Below are 21,110 nucleotides of genomic sequence, written 5' to 3' on the forward strand. Positions count from 1 at the left end.
AAATTAAAGTTGCATTGCAGTGAGTGCTCATTACCTACACACCAGCTGTGAGACTGACTCAGAACCGTATTACTCAAATCAACTTGAAATAAGACAACCACCACCTGCAATTAAACTCCCTTCCCTCAATAAACTGAATAAGCTGAAAAGCTTGGAAAAAATATATAGCATTGGAGACAAGAACACAATATTCTGCTTTCTGATGAAAAAATAGATCCCACAATGTCAACTCCCTTCAGGAGTCACCCTCTGCTCAGTTCCATATGGCCCTGTAATCTGAAGAGTGGGCACTGCAGTCTCCAGATGTACCACCAGTGACTGCAGCTGTACACCATCCTGCAGCTGTAGTGACAACATTCACAAGGACAGAGACAAGAAGCGTGTCTTTTCTCACATACAAGAAACACAGACAAACACATATAAATCACAGTAACATCTTTATTATTAAAAATGCTTAGATGTTCAGAAGTTTCTGGAGTAGTACAGGTCTTCCCTTTGTTTCAGGTACTTTTTTTCATTTTATAATGTGTACAAAGACAGTTACATACAGGACAGATTTTTTTTTTTTTTTTTGTTAAAGTTCTCTCAAAATTGTTTCTATGTTCCAGTTTAAAATGTGAAGAGTCATAGAAAATAAAAAACCCAAGAGACAAGACATTTAGCATTCTAATTTAACTTCTTGAAAACAATGTCAGCAGCTCTGTTCTGTGTGCATGGAAACTGAAGCTTCAAAACAGAAAGAACTTTAGAAAAAGCAAAAGAAATATTTCTTTATAGCACAGCACAGTATAAAAGAAGCACATGTTTGAACTTCTGAGCAATACTCACAAAAATGTGAATTACTAGCTGCACATGCCAAATGAGGTAATCAGAACCAGTCATTAGCTGGTCTGCATGTGTGAAAGGATCATTACTCAAGTTCATGCAGAAACACTTTACAACCAAAAACTCTGAAAATGACATTTAGATGCTTTCTTTGGAAAACTTGAGCATACTTACAAACTGTATTTACTCTCAAAGTAATTTTTATACTTCCCCATTCCCTTCTCTATAATTCTGAATAGCGCTTCACATCAGAAGTTGCAGAAAGCCATGGAACTTAATTATGCTTAATGAAATAGCATAAGCAATTCCTCAGTAGAAGCTGATGCATGAAATAACAATTCAGATGAAATGTCTTTCTCGCTACCTTCCCTAACACCAGGTTTAGGGGAAGAGTATGGAACATTTCTGGTGCCAAAGCCAGCCACCGGAGAGTGCAGCTGACGCATCCTCACGAAGACTGAAACATACTGAGTCAGGTATGCTCAGCACAGGTTCTGCATCAGATGGACACGAGCTTTCTGGGGCAGTATCCAAAAACTGAACATGAAGAATCACTGATGGGTACCCTGAGACCCCTTAGCCAGGGCTGAGTTCACATCCTACATATGTTCTGACAATTAGTGTCCTTCATTAGCTGACACTTTACATTGTGGTCAGTAACATATCTAAAAGAAAGGCATCTATGGAATTACTTCCTAAGTGAAAGACTGCTGGAAAATCACCTGGAGAAAAACTGTAGAAGTGGAGGCTGGTGTTTTACTGTGTACCCTGTTGATGTTGAGAGTAGTTTGTTTTGTTTTGTTTTGGTGTACCCTGTTGATGTTGAGAGTAGTTTGTTTTGTTTTGTTTTGGTTAGGCATTAAATTCTACCAATGGGATTTATTTCTTTTACTACTTTCAGGTACCCCAAGAGAGCCTTGTCTGAGGGATATGGTATATATTAAACAGGAAATTGAAAGCAAAACTGTTATAGTCAGGAAGGGCAGAGGGTTGTGAAAATATTCTTTTTTTTTTTTAATTAAAAAACCCCAAGTCACTACAACTGTAAAGAGCAATCAGTCTAAGCATGGCACCAGTGAGTCCAGATACAAAACTAGTCTGTTCTACTTTGGACTCCAAGCCTCAAGCAATGCTTAGGCACAGCAACATCCCTACATACAGCAGACTCTGTATGATCTGCTTAGAGGATGCAGTTGCTGAATTGGATATTCTAATCAGCACATGATTAGGGAAAAAACTGATCGCTGGAGGGAAAACCTCAGTATCCAAAGTCCTTCCATACTTTTCAGGATGGGACCTCAGTCTCACTGCAGCTGTGCACGTGATTTAGAAACAAAACCAGACCAAAAAAACAATCACACCAACACAAACAAGACACCTAACAAGGCACTGAAGAAACTGAATCTTCTTGCAGGCAAAGCTGATTTATCAGGCCTTGACTGGCTCTTTTCTGTATTCATATGCAACAGTAAATAAGAAATGTAGGATCTGTTTAGCACCCAGAAAGTGTTAATCCACAAAAGCAATTTTTTTATAATGCACTTCATAGCTGACATTTTAGTACTGTCAGTTCTTATAATGGATCTAACAAACATGAATCTGATTTGCAAAGGAAAGGCTTCCCACTTCAAGAATTTTCCAGCATTTCCACTTTGTTTTCGTCGAGTACAAAGGGAGAAGGGAACTCTTTGTTCTTCATGTACACCTCCAGACCCTGAGAAGGTGTGAGAACAGTATTGTTAGGCTGTAAATGCACTATTTTAAGTCCTCAAGTGACTGAAAAAGGTCAGGGACAAGGCAAGAGTTACAGTTTCCCCAGTGACCGAAAGTGTTTCTGGGGTTCAAGAAGAAGAGGCGCTAAGGAACCATAAAGCCTGATGTCAGAAACAAGCTTCTTGGGAGAGCAGCATGGGAAGGTGGGTCCTTAACTGACATTAGAATAATCCTGGCAAAGAAAAGTCAAATTGCCTTGTTTTCATTTTGTTCTGACAACCTATTGATTGCAATGAGTTTGCCACCTGCACATGGTGAGCTACTGCAGGTAGCTGGCTTGCAAGTTAACACATGTGGAAACCTAGCAAACAGTGCCCACACATTCTCCTGCAATCTACTATTTCTCATCCTGTCCTTCCAGTGAAGCTCCTATTCTCATTATTAAATGGAAGCAGGTTTCTCAGGATCTGTTATTTTCAGAGGGACAAACCTGAGAAATGGCTTCCCTAAAGCCAACACACATATCATATTTCTTAGTCAGGATTCAGTTACTGTGGGATATGAGCACAAATAAGCACAGAACCCATGGTTTTCCAAATTTGAATATTCTGCACTTCTTATTAAGATCTCAAAGTGCTTGTGAATCTTAATGAAACTGCAGCCTTGTTGCAAATATCATTTTACAGATGGCTAAAACTGAGACTGAACAAACTGCTGAAGAGTAAATCATAATGGAACCACATAATGATAACACAGAGCCCAAGTCCCTGTTTCCTTGATCTTACCTTTTCTCATCAAGCCCAGGCTAAAGAAACCACCTGTGTTTGGAAGGATGTCAGATGCATACCTGCACACTCTTAAAAATGCCTCCATAGATAGTTATTCTCACCTCTCCAAAGTAAGACACTAATGGAGAAATCTCACACACAGCCGGAGGATCTTCAGTTCCTGAGAGACTAAACAAGAGAACACAGGATTAACTTCCTGCCATGGTTAAAAAACAGTACATCTTCTTCAAAAGATTATCCAGAATAGGATATCCAGAAGGATAAGACATTTGTTAAAGCCACGTGCACCAGACATTATGTGAAAACAAAGTGTGAAAATAAAAAGGAATTAACAGGTCCCAAATGTTACTCAGCAAAACCAAAACTCCCCTTTTACAGAGATGCTTTTCAAGTCAAATGAATAACTTGTGGGTCTATTGAACTATGAGTTGATGAAGTAATGGCCCCATGGAGTAAAAGCAGCTTTCCATTACAAATTATGCAGGAAGGTATCCGAACTGGTAATCAGAGACTCTAACAACCAACCTTTAAGACCACCTGAGAATCCTGTTGGGGACACAGTCAGAAAAGCTGTCAGGGCCTACAAATTAAAATTCCTTGCATTGCTAAATCCAGAGTGATGGAAAAGACTGCCTATAATGTTTTTGCCTGGGGTTTTGAGCTGATCTGATAAGCTCCTAACACCCAAACGTTATACCCCAGAACAGCTCAGCATTCATTGGGAGGCATAAAAGGAGCAGGAGGCTTATGTGACAGCGTCAGGAACAAAAAAGGTTTAATAAAAGGCAAAATAGGAAACACAAAACCGAGCCAGGTGCAACAGGTTTGTGCTCCTGGTAAAACACCTCACAAAAGCGATTTGGCTTCTTTGTTCTGTCTTTTTCTACTAAATGGCCCAGGCAGGACCTTTTGGCTTATGGCAAATTAGCTGTCCCCAAACTTGAGGTGAAGTCCCCAAGGTCCTATCAGTGACTCTTCTACCTGATCACTGGGAGAAAATTCTGGGCTCTTTCCTTTTTGGGGGGACAAAGGAAAGTTCTGTCACTCTGTCCATAGGGGGCACATTCCTACAACTGCCCCTGTCTAACAAGGTGCTATAGGAAGGGCCAACTCATTACCCCAAGAGCAGGGATCTGCCAGAGAGAATGCCCAGAGCCCCAAGCGCTATCTGGAGCACCCACAGTCATAAGAGGAGCAGGAAGTGTAGACATCAACCTGCATATCCAGAGAGGACCAGCTGAACAAAAATCACACTGAGCCACCCTGTGACTACACTAATGCCTGGGTTTGGAGAGCCCAGCACGTGCCATTGGCCAGCTAGCATGGTTGAGCACTTCCATAAGAGAAGCTACAGAGGAAGTCACAGATTTATACCTGAGTTTTTCTGGTATCCTGCAACCATTTTCATCCACAAATCTGGCTCCAGCCTTGAGAGCCCAGCGGTAATGCTGGGCCAGGAGGGCTTGCCGAGCAGTGGTAGGAGTATCTTTGTCAGCTGTGTCTGCATTTTTTAGGGGTGAGAATTCCTCTTCTCTCAGAACTTCAAATGCCACAAAATTCCTACCAGCAAAGGGAAGAAAACAATGATCATGAAAAACAGAGGTAGTCATCAGCCCCGCTAATGCAACAACAACATTCATGGGGAAAAGCTCATATATATTTTTTTTGGGAGAAGCACTGTATGCAGCCTGAGGCAGTCAAGCCAAAGGGAAGCCCACTGCCCTTCTGAAGACCCAAGAAGTACCAGGGCTGTAGAATGGAAAAACACAAGAAGCCTTCTCTCTTTGGGAACTTAACAGCAGCCTCCCAACCTACCAGAGCTCTGCTCAGGGGAGAGAAAAAGCAACAGTTCAGCAGAGATACCATGGAAACTTTTTTAGGCAGTGGGAGGTTCTTGGACAAGACAGTTCAGAACACAGCAGGACAGAAAGCACAGCACTGTCCAGAGGTTGGGCACAGCACGCGCAGTACACTCACTGCAGAGCACCCCACCATGCCCCAAGAAATGCCCCCTGCTTGGGAGTCTGTAGGTAAGGACCAACTAAGGACACCAGCTCCCAGGGACAAACAAGTAACAAGGGAGCCCTCACAGGTGATTGTGAAGTACAGCTGTTTACCAGAAATGGGAGTGTAAATTAAAAAGCACCACCACAACATATGTGCATTTCTGCACTTCATGCATGAAGCACAGCTACCAAGGTGGTTTTCAGCTGTTAAAAAACCACAAGGAACCACTGCTTGCAAATGAGTTCTGTCACGGCTCAGAACTCAGCAGTGTTCCCATCACCCTGGGATTTTGGTTTTGTCTTTAGTTTGATACTACTTTATTTAACACATGTCAGGAAACGGAGACTGGTTCAAACCTTGAGCTCTCTATTCTAAGGGAAATAATATAAAAAGAGAAATAGTATCCACAAACAAAGATAATTCAGTTTGCCTAAGGTCTCTCTTTGGCATTTATTAAAGCCTAAAACAGAATCTTCACTGCTGAATTTGAGACCTTGGAAAAATAGATTTTATAACAACATTTATGCTTAATTACTAAAATCCTATGTTCTCTAGACACAAGTACTCCTGACTAGGTATGTCAGCACTCCCAGCTGTGTTGCAGAATTTGGAAAGCAAACACTTGACAGTTCCACTTGGCCCCACGGTGCTTAAGTAAATGGTTTTCCAAACACAAAGGGTACGAGCTGAGCCCTGGCTTAAGAGCACGAAAAATGTAACCAGAGCTGCAGTTTTCATGGAAGCCACAATGCTGAAAGACCCAATTTTTGCAAGTCTGAATACTCCGATATGGGCTTCTTTGGCTTTACACTCAATTTCCTTTTATTTTTCCCAAGCTGGCAGAGGCCAGGCTAGCCAACACATCCTCAGGAAGATGACCAGTCTGGGAGCAGGGTTGGCGCAAGCACTGAGTGCCTTGTGAGCTCTTCTTAGAGCCTGCTGCATTATGGTTGAATTGGAGTTGGGTGTAGATCCAACAACCTTCCTAATACACCACCCACAAACCATGTGCTCCCTGGGATGACTTGTTTCAACCTACAGTCATTCAAACAAACACTGAGAAGAGGAGGAGAAAAGTAAAATTATGTCTGTCACTAACTTAGAGAACTGGAACACATCAAACACAAACTTCTCCAGCTTTATCCCGTTCGGTTTTAGTGGTTTTACCAGATTTCCCTCCTTGTCAATGTAGGGCACCTTCTTTATGGCTACATGATGCTTCAGCTGTGACTCCCATTTCCTGCAAAAGGAGAAGAAACCAAATATTTTATTTAGTTCAAGCCCACTTTAAAAAAAAGCAATACACTTGAGGGAAGCAAACGGCTCATTACTCCTCTGGGTCAACTCTCAACTGTTTGTGGGTGTTGCCCCCTCCCAAGTGATCCAAGTCACATCCAAGAAACACTTCCCCAAGCAGAGCAGCCTGCCCATGGGTTCTCTCTGTATTACTGGGACATGACAGTCAGAGGAGAGGGAGAAGTATGCATCAAGCTGAAATTGCAGGCAGAGGTTACAAAAAAAAGAGGCAACCCAAATTGTTACCTGACTGGGGTGAAAACGGAGCAGAGCAGATCCCTCACCCAAGGGTGGTTCAAGCTCTTCAGGAAGGTTGTACAGCTGCTCACTGAATGCCAAACATCACATCCCCATTCCCCAACACCAAGGTGCAGAGTCCGCCCACAACTTCACCCTCTCCCACAAACTCTGTTGTCCCAAGCGTTGGCATGGCTGACATTCCCCATAGAAATCCATGGTATGAGGCTGCATCACTGACCACACTGCAGCCTGCACAGCTGTTCACCCTTGAAGGCCCAGGAAGATCGTGCACTGGTATATCTCAATTGATTTAGTTACAGTGAACCTGGGAACCTCTTCCTTGGGTAGGGCCTGCAGAGTATGCTGGGGCTGTCAGAAAGGGGACTCAGGTGTTTGGAACTGTTTGGAAGAGAGAGGAGGTGAAAGGCAACATAGGGAATAACCATAACTAAATTCCAGAGTGCGAAACAGGAACACCCAGTCTTGGAGGTATTTCTGGGCTGCACAGCTACCTAGAAGGTCCGCTGAGACTTACTGGGTCACTATTTCCAGGAACTCAACAGTGAAGAAGTGGTTACAGATGTTGCCAGCACTGAACACCAGTCCCCCGTCAGGGCGCTGCTGCTGTGCAGTCTCCGGGCTGATCTCGCTGTACTCCACCACCTGGTACACCCCATCCACACAGCACACCACCCCAACAGGCTCCGTGGGGTAGGCCTTCTCCACTACCTGCAGCCACAGGACACAGATTTATGATAAAGAGGAAGAAAATCTCACAACTATTCCAACTCCCAAGTACAAACAATCCCACGGGACTGTTGCCTGCTGATCCTCCAGCACCTCAGGGCTGTGTAAGGGGCACAGAGCAGTCTAGATGCACATTTTGCTCAACAATTCAACATAAACCCCAGTACTCAACCACTTAATTTGACAGTTTCTCAGAAGACAGTTAAAAGCAATCTGCATAGTGGAGGGCACTTTTCTTATCAAGGACTAGGATCTGGCATTAAAAGAAAGCTGTTTGCAGCTATTAGCCTTCAATTTCCCATTTGCCCGAACAGAGCTAATGACTCAGGTAACATAAATTTCTCTCCAGACACGTGCTGTTTTAGGTTAACAAAATCCAGGCTGTTAAGGCTTTCCCCATCTTCCACAGCAGAGCGTAAGAAATGCCTCCATTAGACTTAAAGGCACACTTATAAAACACAACCCAGTCCAATATGGCTTCTAGACAGCGCAAGTGCCTTTGTAGCTAGGACTGGGCATAGGTGCAAAGCAATTCCAGTGTGCAGTTTCCTGTGCAGCTATACTTCCTGCTCTAACTGAAGTTTATTTTCCACAGTACTCTGGGAAGAACAGAGAACACCCACGGGTAGTATGTGAAATGCAGTGCAGGCAGCAATGAACTCTAAACCTGCTCAGAGTGAGCTGCTGATGGGCAAAGGGTTGAACACCACAGGTCATGTAAGCTCCCCACAACCAGTGGCTTCCAAGTGTCATCAGACCAAAACTCCCTGTGGGAAACCATCCAAGTGCTAGCACCGCTTCACCTTTGCACCGCAGTCTGCCCCTTTGGAAATACAGAAACCTATGAAGACTGGATCTGCCATTTTCACGAGGATATTGTCCACACAATATACATGGACATACTGGATTCCACGCTGCTTCATATCATCCAAGATCTTATTATCCATCAAAGCACGGTATAAGCCACCATTGCCATCTATAATGCAAGAGAAAAGAGAAATTCTTGGCTCATTTGTGACTTTGGAGTGGGTTTTTTCTAGCTAAATGAGCAGAAGCAGAAGGTGCAGAACAAACTTTCTTGAATGGAAAAGTATGGAATGCTTTCTAGCCAGGAGCCAGTGCTAACAGGTTTTATTTTCAGTTATCACACAGTTCAGGAGAGCATGTTCTTCTTTTCACCCCAATTCTCTCACTTGAAGAGTCGGACCATGGGGACCAGCCTCACTGAGCAGCATTATGAGACTTTATGAAGGTTACTAAGATCCTCAGAGGGAGAATACTAAAGGGCAAATCTATGCAGAGGGTGGGAAAAGTCTTTTACACTTCTCCTCTAGTACGGGGCAAAAGCATATTTATTCTCTTTCTTGGAGAAAGACTAAAATAAATCTTATTCTCTGTTTATCTTCCTTCCCCCAACTTCTCAATGCCCTTTCAAAGGCTTGAACTGCAGCTGTACAAAAGACACCTGCACATTTATCACAGATCACCCATTTACAGTTCTTCCTGGGATGCCCCTGTCGGCTCGGCTCGGGAGAACCACTCTGCAGCTGCAACACAGTCCCAACTGGGCTGCCCTCAACCAAGTCTCTTACCATGTCTCAGTTAAAAGAACATTACAAGGTGAGACATTGCTGTCATTTTGAAAAGACTTCATCTTTTTGCTGCTTTTTTACCCATTTCCAGCTATCAGCCTTGAGCTCCTGACCTTCACCACAGACCTCATAGAGGGCTCTGCTAATCCACCTTTCTCCTACCCCGCAGCCACAGCACTTCTAATCCTGCCAACGCTCCCAGACTTGGATAAAAAACATGTGCTGTGGTCAAATGTTCAGCCAGAACTAAACAGATGTATGCTCCTGATTACCAGCCTGAAACATTAGAGAACCTTTCCACATTAACTGGTAGCATGAACCCTGACCCTCATAGCCTGCTCTGTGTACCCAGGCAGGCTGATGGCCCATTAGCAACTACCAACACATATGACAGTACTGCAGTATGGAAGAGCAAACAGCAGGTACCTGGAGCCATGGCAATTTTCCCCTTCTCCTCCAAGATAGCCTTCCCATCAAAGGTGACAGCAGGCAGCATCCTCTGTTCAAACATGACAACGTTGCATCTGTCCAAGTTGAAGTAGCTGTGTCGTACAAAAAACTCTTCTGTTGGCCCCAGGGTGAACTCACTTGTCATGATGTACCTGGGCAGGAATGGGGACTTGGCAATGAGAAAGAACAACACAAGTGAAAGGCAAAACTACAAACTGAAGAGAAAAGAGAGGAATCCCAGGAGTGTGAAATGAGAGACACGGCAGCATCCTATGCTGAGCAACTGCACACGAGAGCTCTCCTCCAGAACTCATCCTGCAGTAAGGCTGCATGGGGTCCTATGACCATATCAGGGCATGATCCTACCCTGGCCTAGCTCCAGCCAGGGCAGAAGAGCCTTGCCCTAAATGTGAACAACATCTGGATACCTGGATGAGCTGGAAAACAAGACAAAGGGCAGAAAACGACCTCATTCACTCTAGATTCAAACTGATGTTAAATGTCTATAGAAACCCTGGCCAATTCACTCTGCCAGCACCTCTTCAGTGCCAAGGCAAACAGCAGTATTTCCATATGTTAGCTGCATGGTTTGTTTTTGTCATAAGTAGTTCTATTTCCTCCTTTCCTTTCAGCTCCACATTGCTTCTGTCTCTTCCTCCACTACTGTCTAAAAGCCACCTTCATCATCTACCTGTCAAACTCTTCAACAACTATTAGCATAGGAATACAGGGTCCTCTGTCAGCAGGAGAAAACAACACAGAAGAGCCTGGACCTCAATTCCCCATCCCCAATTTACATCTCTGTAGCACACCATAGCCTGGGCCAGGTATACTGGAGCAGCAAAATGCTTCAACTGCCTCCTCGCCCCCCAGAAGGGAACTGGAAACAGATGTGTCATCTTGCAAATAATCCATCCTGGCTTCCAGCAGCACCAGGGATAATGCATTTGCAATTCAGGTCCTGTATACAAGGCTTCAGGAAGAAGCACAATATGGACTCACCTTCCATGAGGAAACAATGTATGAATCAAATTTGACCTCCAATTTGTAAAACAATGTGGCACCCTGAAGACCTCAGACACTTGCTCTTTCACTGCCAAAACCCTGCCTCAGACCAGACACTGATTCCAAAAGGGTATTTCTATATAGTCCTCATGGTCTAACAGAGAACATTTAGCAGAAAACATTTCTAGACACATCTGCAGTGCCTTCCTCTCACCCACCACACCCCATAGAGAATTCACATTTTGCACTCTGCCCGGAGCTCATCTCTTTTGAAAGCCAGGAGCAGCCAGCAGAATAGGCAAATGTAAACAGTGACAACAGGAGGTGGCCTGAACACAAAGCAAGAGGTTTTTTGCATAGATTATGGACAAGGGCAGGAAGAAGGGCTTGGAAGGCAAGCTCTAGGTTGTCCTCCATGCAGGAACCTGGGAAAGCAGAAATTGATGAAATTTCTTGTACAGCATCTCAGCATCTGCAACAATCACTGAAAAGTGCTATTTACAGTGTTGTCAGTAGCTGCTTGCAAAGCCAGCAAGGTACAGCAGTTAGTGTTGTGGTGTTGTGGTCAGTGATACAAAGGCAGTACTCAATTCCTCAGGTCTTCAGACATGGACCTGCCACCGCACATCCCTCTGCACCCTCCTCCAGCCTCTGCCATTACAAATCCTGCCAACAAAAGGCTCCTCTAGACCTGGCTCTGCACAGCACCCAGCTCAGTGCTTCTTGAAGACAACATGGGTAAGACTGGAATGCAAAGAGCCCTGCACAGCAGGTCTGGCTTTAGGTCACCTACCAGGGAATAACACACTTGCAGTTGTGTCTCTTGCCAGCAAGCTGCTCCACTTTGCGGATTCTTTCTGCTTGGATCTGATACAAGTTCTTGCCACTGGGCAGCCCCACGTTATACATGCCCTTGGGATAGCTGACTCCCAGGCGGGTTCCTTGTCCTCCAGCCAGGAGTAGCACTGCCACCTTGTTCTGTGAAATCTGATGTAAACCTGTAGAAAAAGAAGCCCAAGGGAATATAAGAACCTCCAAAGCAATCAACACCCTATGTTCTTCTCCTGAAGGTTTCTGCAGAGCTCAGGCAACAGCCAGAAACTGCCAGTTCAATGTCGGCAGCTCAGAGAGAAATATGCCACTGCATACACAGGAGAAAATTCCTTTCAGCTCCTGGATGCAGCAGTTTCCTTACCTAAAGCAACAACTGGTGCAAAAACAGACAATAGCCATGAACTGCAGGTTAGGAGATTCAAATAGGATACAAAATCTTTACTAGGGAGGTAGTGCAGCACTAGAAAGACATCCAGAGAGGAAGGAATGTCCCCTAAGGTTTTCAAGGCTTACTTTAGTAAAGCTGTAGCTGACCTGCCCTGAGGCTGTTTACAGTTTTGTTCCAAATGGGGGTTGGACTAGAGACTTCCAGAGCTCCCTTATCATTCCTATATCCCAAAGAAGCCAAGTCTCATCATCTTGAGTAAAGCAGGAGGATTTCTGGAATCTGCCTTAATCAATTATCTGTATCTGTGCTCCAGCTTCACTAGAAGCTGAACACAGCTGCAGTCAGAGCTGGTAATACAGCCAGGCCTGCAGGAGCTACAACTTCCACAATCTAGTTGAAACCAGTGTCAGTGCTCCTGATAAATCAGGGAAGTCCAGAACCTAAGAAAGAACCAGAGCACATAATAAATACTCAGATCACTCTCAGACTCTGGTCCCTGCCTACTCCCAAGCCAACATCACAATAATGACTGACGACTGTGAGAAAGATTTTTCATTAAGGAACACTTTGAGTTTCTCTGGGGATGCAAGGAACATTAGGCTTGCCATGTCAGAAGCCACAGCTCTGCTGCAGGTAGCTATCAGGGCCTTCTGCCATCACACAGCACTGAACTGCCACTGCTCCTGCAGCCAAGGACAGCCTGTGGAGCACCCCAGACTCCAGGAAACACCTCACATTAACCACAGCTGAGGCTAAAATATTCCTGATTTGGACTGAAAGATATAGGGACCAAAGAAATTGAATTAGAAAAAAATAGGATTTGTTTTATGCTTATCTTTAAATAATTGGCTGTTTAAATGCACAATAGAGCGAAAATACCAAATGCTGTTTTAACAACCTGGCTCTATTTTAATTCTGTTCCAAACTGCAGCTTCCAGCAATTTTCTCAGCAAAGACTTAAGTTGTCCATGACATTGCAGTAACACCATTCCTCTTCCCATGCTTACAAGTTTCAGTCTTACCACAGCAGTAACACAAGACTTTCTCCCTAAACACACCCCTTCCAAAAAGACTGGTGGTGTCCTGGCACACAGGGTGCCAGTTCCACAGCCATGGTTCTGCTGTAGAGCAGCCTCTGGGGTCACAGGGCCACAGGAGTGAGAGCTGGAAGCCACCTCTGGAGATCTTCAATCCTCCAAGTGGGATTAGGAGAGCTCCCTAAGAGCTGTGTGGAAATCTTGGGATTTTATGTGTGGAAATCTTGGGATTTTTAAGTTTCAGGAGGTCCTTGGACAGCAGAGGAAGCTTAAATAGGTTTAAATTGGTAATGTAAAAGACATGGGAGGATCTGGGTCAGCTGCATGGTGATGCAAATAAGACATCCAGCATTTTACAACAAACCACAAGCAATAAATTACTCCTTTGTGCCTCCACTGAGCTGCCTATGACACTCAAAGTACAGAGCAGAGGGTCTCAGCTATTACTTACAACAAGTACTTGCCCCAGTCCCATCACATGGTTTTCCTGCATGCTCAGCTGTTTGCCAGTGCAGGGCATCACTGCAGAAGAAGGGAAGGAGCTGAATGGAGAGGCACCAGAGCATGGCTCCATACCTTCTCATGCCCTGGCTTGGGTGGTGGCTGTTTCCCTACTGGGACCCAGCACAGAAAGATTTATGGAGGGGAAAAAAATTCCTAAAAAAGGTGCCCTGTGGGACACTTCCAAACGGCTCTGCCTCATCCCTGGAAATACTCAACACCTGGTTGGACAAGGCCCTGAGCAATCTCATATAGTGGGTGGCATCCACACCCATGGCAGGAGAATTAGAACAAGATAATCTTGTCCTTAACATCCCTTCCAACCCAAACCATTCTGTGATTCTGTGAAATGGCAATTAAAATATTTTTTAAGAATTCTTTTCCTTTAAAATAATCTAGAACTAAAACTTGAGCTAAAGTATTTCACAGCAATTTAAACCAAAGCTGCTTGAGGTCTGAGCTCAGCATTTGCTGTTCTCACTTGCTGCAGGATGGGGGATGCTGCTTTGGAATGCAACTGAGATTCACTCACCAGTGGAACAAGTTGGGCACTTGCCCTGCTGCGTGTCCCCCCCACCCGCACTAACACACTAACACACACACATTCACATTCTGATGCAACAGACCACATCCCACAGATCCCAAATCAGACATTTCTGCAGAGAAACAGACTGTGACCAAGAGCACTATTTACATGAATGACACTCTGAAGTCGACACTGTATTGGGAAAGTCAAGGAGGTCCCCACTGTGCTCCACAGCATCAAGGAGCTACCATTCTCAGCCACAGCTCACAGGTGCCACAGGTGGTGTCACCCCACTGAAATGCAGATGCCCCACAGGAGATAGCAGTTCTCTGAAGTTTTCCACGCAGTGAGAAGGGGATGGGATCTGCCCAAGGAGGAGTTGCCATCTCACACCCATCTCCTGGAGGGGCCTCTCACTGCAGGGACTGAAACCTCAACCTCAGTGGAATAAACTCAAGCCCAAAGCAATATCACTGATAACATCAATGATGTCACTTTTTTTAGAGTCCCAAAGACTGACAGGGCCATATTGCAGGAGGGCTCACCATGGTGTACAAGAACAACCCGGACAGGGGAGTGCATCCCATCATTTATGGCATTCTCAGTGTTTATGACACAACCCTACAACCCAGACAGTTTTTCCAAGTTCTGATCTTAGGTCACCATGAAAACACATAACACCAAAAATTTGAGTAAGTAGCTCTGCTCCGACTTCCCAACTGTAAAACTACCAGCATTCACAACTAAAGTTCATAAGAACTGACTCATCTGGCTGCAATGGAAAGATCTATCCCCTTTAAAAAATCCACCTTATTTTCTGCAGCATATGAAACACAAACAGCTCAACTAAAGAGAAAATGCTGAGATACCCACCAATGCTGCAGTTAGTCCTACTCTGCATAAAAAGTAGAAAAACAAAAATAGATTTTGTAGGAGGAACAGACTGGTCTTGCAAGAACAGACTGAATTTTCTTACTGAACAGGCACATCAGTCCCATTACAACAGCAGTCAGTAAGAGGAAAAGACTCCAAACTTTTCAATTCTGCAGAGCAGTACCAGAATGGCTCATCAAACTCTCTGATGAGATGGGGTACACCCCAGCTCATGGCCATGACTTAGATTTCAGTAATAAAACATTGACAGAATGGAAAAGTGCTTGTGTCTATGCTTGATTTATACCATCATTCCTAGGGCTGCCCAGAAAATGTGATTGTTAAATGTCAGTGTTTAAGATCTGAAAGCAAATCTGACCAGGTAGTTTTGTTGACTGAGACACAGTAACAATAGTATTAGTTTTTTAACTATTAAAAATATCTCAGGTATTCCCAAAGCAAGTTTTCAATTGTCTGGTTCTTATCCATAATATTTTATCATAGAAAAAGGGGGAGGAGGAAGGAGGAAATATCATTTCAGCTGTTCAGTCTTTGGAGATGCAATGCCAGTGGCAGCTGTGGGGAGCTCAGACACCCACAGACAGAACACAGAGCATCTCAGCACAGTGTGATGATGACCCCACAGCCACAGGCTGCACCAGCCATGCAGTCTCAGGGACACTGGACAGCAGGTTGGGATGGCTCATCTGCTCCCAGCCTGCTCAAGGCACCACAAACAAAGGCTTTTCAGAGCTGCATCCCCTCAGAGACCCAAGATCCTGCAAAGCCTGTACCCATGGTGCTGGTTCCACTGGGAAATGCCATGCAGGAATGCTGCCACATCTGCAGGGACACACAGCAATGCCCGGGTTAGCAGAACAAAGTCTTTGGTCTCTTGATTGCCCTGTTCCAGGAAATAAAATCCCTCTTCAGCCTTAAACCAGATCATAAAAACAAACCAAATGTAGCAGAACATCTGTGTGTACCCCTTCTGGTAAAAATTCAGGCTGCCTGCAGGGCTGAGGTGGCCTAGAGCCATCAGACTTTAGGGCCAGATGATTTGGGCACAACAGCAGGATCCCAAACATACTAGACCTGGGCTGCTGCAGGCAGTACTGGCAACCAGCAAGGCCAGCCCACACAGGTAGTCTGGCCTTCCTTTCCTTTCCATGCTGCGGCCAGTGGAACAAGGCAGACACACCAGCTCCTCACTTCCCTAGATGGCCGGGGGACAAGTAACTGAGTTTGATAAAGCTGTTAGTTTAACTGTAGGGCCCTGACCCAGCCCCATCTGCCTCTAGGGCTCAAAGAGTCCTTTCCTCCTCACTGTGACACCCTCAAATAGCCTTGCCAAGATGGACTTGGGGGTATGGCTGGATGAAAAGCTCAACATACCCTGACCAAGCACACTGACACCCAGAAAGTCCCTGTGCCCTGGGCTGATACCACAAGGGGCAGCAAGTGAGAAGGGGAAATTCTCTGCCCTGTTCAGGTGAGACTGCACCTGCAGTGCTGCCTTCAGCTCTGAAGTTGTCAGCATGAGAAGAACATAAAGTTACTGGAGCAAGTCCAGAGGAGGCCATGGAGCTGCTCCAAGGGCTGGAGCCCCTCTGCTCTGGAGCCAGGCTTGGAGAACTGGGGGCATTCATCTGGAGACGAGAAAGATCCAGGGAGACCTCAGAGCCCCTTCCAGGGCCTAAAGGGGCTCCAGGAGAGCAGGAGAGGGAGTGGGGACAAGGGATGGAGGCACAGGATACAGGGAATGGCTTCCCACTGCCAGAGGGCAGGGATAGATGGGATATTGGGAAGAAATTGTTCCCTGTGGGGGTGGGGAAGCCCTGGCACAGGTTATCCAGAGAAGCTGTGGCTGACCCAGGATCCCTGGAAGTTTCCAAGGCCAGGTTGGACAGGGCTTGGAGCAATGGGGGACAGTGGAAGGTGTCCCTGTCCATGGTAGGGGGTGGAATGAGATGGTCTTTAAGGTGCCTTCCAACCTAAACCTTTCTGGGATTCTGATTCACTGTACCAGCTTATGTTCCCTCCATCACCACTCAGCCCCATGAGTGGAGTCTGACACAGCAGAAAAGCTCCTCTGTCCTGTGACCCTGATGCTTCTATTTCTGTTTCTGCTTGGAAAATTTGACTCTCCTGCCCACATATCCTCACCTCTTTACTGGCAACGTTGGGCCAAGGCTGTGCAACCATTTGTCAAAATTTAGGCAAGTATCTCTACAACCCAGGTGGGTCTTCCTGGCTTTCTTTTTTTTAGTAAAATTATTTTTTAATAGTGCTGTTATATTTTATAAAGAAAGACCCAAGACAAATATGAGCCCTTATAAATAAATAAAGAGTGTGCACTTAGAAAAAAGCACAGGACATCCATGTAAGATTTACATGCTGTCCTATGTGTGCAACATCCAGCCACCATCTCCCCCATTACCCCTAGTTTTCACACATCCACATCTACCAGGCTCCAAAACCCATGGATTATGGACTTTCCTGGGCTTCTCCTAGATCTCACCAGCCTCCTGCTGCACATAACACAGCAAAGATGGGGATCAGCACCTGAGACCAGCCTTTGCATCTGTTGGTGGGCTGGAAGCTCATCCTCCAGGCAGCTACCCAGCTCAGCAGCAATGAAACCCCCCACGCTCCCACCCTCTCCAGGGACTCATAGTCATAGAATGGTTTGGGTTGCAAGGGACTTTAAAGACCATCTCATTCCACCCCCTGCCATGGGCAGAACACCTCCCACTGTCCCAGGTTGCTCCAAGCCCTGTCCAGCCTGGCCTGAACACTTCCAGGGATCCAGGGGCAGCTACAGCTTCTCTGGGCAACCTGTGCCAAGGCCTCACCACTCACAGGGAACAATTTCTTCCTAGTATCTAATCTAACCCTGCCCTCTGTCAGTGTGAAGCCATTCCCCCTTGTTCTGTCACTCCAAGTCCTTGTCCAAAGTTCCTCTCAAGCTCTCTTGGAGCCCCTTTAAATCCTTTAGTATTACATTTTTTTCGTGACAGATACTGTAAAATACCCCCATGCCCTCTAAACAGTATTGTGTCATGTCCACTTGCCTTTTGAACACTTCCAGGGATGGTGACTCCACAACTGCCCTGGGCAGCCTGTGCCAATGCCCGACCAGCCTTCCAGTGAAGAAATTTTCCTCAATATTCAACCTGAATCTCCTTTGACACAACTTGAGGCTCTTTCCTTTTATCCCATCGGCTGTTTTGTGGAAGGAGAGCCTGAGCCCCAGCTGGCTATCACTGTCTGTCACGGAGTTGTAGAAATCTCCTGATCCGGCCGGGCACGGCCGCGGGGACTCGGCCGCTGCATTTCATAACGCAGAGTGAAAACTCGGCGTCTCAACCAAAGTTCCCCGGGCCCAGGACACCGGCTGCGGGCGCTAAGGGCCGGGGTGTAGCCGTGACCCTGCTCTCTTCCTCCTTGCCCGACCCGCCGTCCCTGCGGCTTCCCACCCGCGGTGCCGGGGGTGGACTGCCCAGCGCCCCGCGGTGCCACCGCAAGAGGCGGTTCCTGCCCCGGGGCCCCGCCGGGAGCAGCCCTTGTCCCGCACCGCCTGGGGCTCGGCGGAACGCGCCTAGTCCCGAATGCCCGCGCCGGACCCCGGCAGCCCCGGAACGGAAGGGACAGGCGGCCTCGCGCCCCTCTCACCTTCCGCCTCCCAACGCTGCAGCGCGGCGAGGCCGCTGCGGCGGGCGCTGCCCAGCAGCTCGGGGGGGAGCGGCTCCATCCGGCCGTCCAGGCGCTCCTGCGGGCCGCGCTGGCGGGCCCCGGCCGCCGCCGCTAGCCGGCAGTGCTCGCCCAGCCCCGGCGGCAGTGCCGCCAGCAGCGCTCCGCGCTGCGCCGTGTCGAGCTCGGCCCAGAACTGCAGCAGATGGCCCTGTCCACACCGCTCCAACCGCGCCCGCACCTCCTCGGGAGGGTCCATGGCATGGAGAGCCCTATCTGAGCGGCGCGGGACGCGGCGGGACCGGGCGGGGCTGCACCGGGCCGGGGTGGGGCCAGTGGTGCCGTCCCGCCCCCCGGAACCCCTCCCCGCCGCTCGCGGGTCACGCGGTCCCGGTGTTGGGGCGCCTTTTCGCTGCCAAGGGTGGGGAGGCGCTTCTCGTCTCGCCCCACTCACGGTCCTGCAGAAACTGCGCGCAGCGCAGCACTTCCCCCATGGAACCACAGAACAGTCTGAGTTGGAAGGGACCCTCAAGGATAATCGAGTCCAACTCCTGGCCCTGCACAGCACCATCCCCAAGGTCTCACCATGTGCCTAGGGATGTTGTTCAGACACTCCTTGAGCTCTGTCAGCTTGGTGCTGTGACCAGTTCCCTGGGGAGCCTGTTCTGGTGCACTACACTGTCTAGGGAAGAACCTTTTTCCAATATCCAAGCTGAACCTCCCCTGACACAACTTCCTGCCGTTCCCTCCAGTCCTGTCCCTGGTCACCACAGAGAAGTGATCAGTGTCTGTCACTTCTCTTCCCCTCAGGAGGAGGTTGTAGACTGTCAGTGTGACCCTCAGCCTCTTCCAGGCTAACAGACCAAGTCTCAGCCACTTCTCATACAGCTTCCCCTCAAGGTCCTTCACCATCTTTGTTGGCCTCCTTTGGACACTCTCTAATGGCATAATGTCTTTCTTATTTTGTAGTGCCCAAAACTGCCATCAGGGCTCAAGGTGAGGCCACCCCAGCCCAGAGCAGAGTGGGGCAATCTCCTTGCTTGACCAGCCCGTGATGCTGGGCCTGATGCCCCCAGGACACAAATGTCCTGCCTCTAGGGCACTGCTGACTCCAACTTTCTCTCAACCAGGACCCCCAGGTCCCCTCCTGTGACACAGCTCTCCAGCATCTCATTCCCCAGTCCGTTTGTATATCCAGGGTTGCCCCATCCCAAGTGTAGAATGTGGCATTTTCCCTTGTTGAACTTCATATGGTTGGTAATTGCCAAGTTCTCTAAATTGTCCAGGTCTCCCTGCAGAGCCTCCCTCCCTTCGAGGGAATCAACAGCTCCTCCCAGTTGTGTATTATCTGCAAAGTTGCTCAGTTTCCCTTCCAGTCCTCTGTCGAAGTCATTAACAAACATGTTGAAGAGCACAGGGCCAATGATGGAGCCCTGCAGAACCACACTAGTGACTAGTGCCGGCCTAAAGTCACCCCAATCACTGTCACCCTTTGTGCCCAACCCATGAGCCAGTTACTTACCCATCACATGCCATGTTTGCCCAGCTGAATGCTGAACATTTTATCTGGAAGGATACTATGAGAGACAATACCAAAAGATTTACTGAAATCCAGAAGGATTAAATCAACTTGCTTTCCTTGATCAACCAGGTGGGCTATCTTGCCGTAAAAGGAAATCAGGTTGGATAAGCAATTTCATGAAGCTGTGCTGGCTGTGACCAGTGACTGTGTTGTCTATCAGGTGTTTTTTAATAACTCTCAGAATAATCTTCTCCATAACTTTACCAGGCACTGAAGTGACACTGTCAGGCCTGTAGCTGCTGGGGTACTCCTTGCCCTTCTTGAAAATTGGGCCCTGTGGCCAAACCTCTGCTCTACAGTGGCCATTGAGAGGAATAGCGGATTTGTCTTTACAAACAAGTTGTGGGTCTGCTAGTAGATAAAACTAGCACTGAGAGATAAAAGAAACAATGGGAAGGATTCCACTGATTGATGAATGGAAAAAGATATTTGCTTTTACAAATAAACTTTAGGTTTGCTGATAAATGAAATTAGACATTGAAAGATGAAAGAAACAATGGGGAAGAAAAACTCCTAAATTCCATAAGAATTAAAAATTAAAAGGGAGGGTTATACTTTAGAGGGAAATCTTCGGTATCAAGTGTATCAGGAAGTCTGCACCTCTCAAGTACCTCAGCCAATGGGGAAAGAGAGAAGGGAAATGCAGCCAGGAAATTAGGATAAAAAGGAGGCTGTGTCCTCCAAAAATTTGGGAGATCCCAGGGGAATGCCCCATGTCCTCTCCCATTACTCGAAAAAAGTAAAATGACTCCTCTGTCTCCTTTTTGGACATAAAACTCTGATGGTTGTGGATTAATTTTCCTAATACCATGGTCTTGTGGCTGGCATGAGGTGTGTCTGATGGGATCCCCGGGTTCTGGTGCAACTTGTGTCAGGAGGTCCCAATGTCCTGTCTTACATGCACACTTGGAAACATTGCAAGGTCTCAGGGTTCCCTCAACACAGCAGGAGTTGGATAGGCCCAGCTGTACCCCAGACATGGTGCAGACTCAGGCCACCTGCTCACAAATCCA

At 46.9% G+C, this 21,110-nt stretch overlaps 1 protein-coding gene across 1 annotated transcript; it reads right to left on the minus strand.

Annotated features, from left to right (window-relative positions):
• Positions 1-420: 420 nt before the first annotated feature.
• Positions 421-18,855, minus strand: UAP1L1 (UDP-N-acetylglucosamine pyrophosphorylase 1 like 1). Its single transcript, XM_038155919.1, has 9 exons — positions 18,498-18,855; positions 11,457-11,661; positions 9,635-9,810; positions 8,420-8,592; positions 7,405-7,598; positions 6,433-6,573; positions 4,701-4,886; positions 3,428-3,494; positions 421-2,539 (listed from the first exon to the last, which is right to left on the minus strand). Exons 1-9 carry the CDS (start codon positions 18,772-18,774, stop codon positions 2,453-2,455), a joined length of 1,506 nt encoding a protein of 501 aa, XP_038011847.1. The 5' UTR covers positions 18,775-18,855; the 3' UTR covers positions 421-2,452.
• Between the last annotated feature and the right edge of the window lie 2,255 nt (positions 18,856-21,110).

The sequence above is a fragment of the Motacilla alba genome, chromosome 17 (genome assembly GCF_015832195.1).
Source record: "Motacilla alba alba isolate MOTALB_02 chromosome 17, Motacilla_alba_V1.0_pri, whole genome shotgun sequence".
Taxonomy (NCBI): Eukaryota; Metazoa; Chordata; class Aves; order Passeriformes; family Motacillidae; genus Motacilla; species Motacilla alba.

Bases quoted from the DNA above. Each gene is read 5' to 3' on its own strand.
- UAP1L1 (XM_038155919.1), bottom strand. From the start codon at position 18,774: ATGGACCCTCCCGAGGAGGTGCGGGCGCGGTTGGAGCGGTGTGGACAG. The intron at 9,811-11,456 runs GTAGGTGACCTA...ATTCCTGCCCAG, and splicing joins TGCAAGTGTGTTATTCCCTG to GTACATCATGACAAGTGAGT. The intron at 7,599-8,419 runs GTGAAGCGGTGC...CTGTGGCTGCAG, and splicing joins GGGCAGACTGCGGTGCAAAG to GTAGTGGAGAAGGCCTACCC.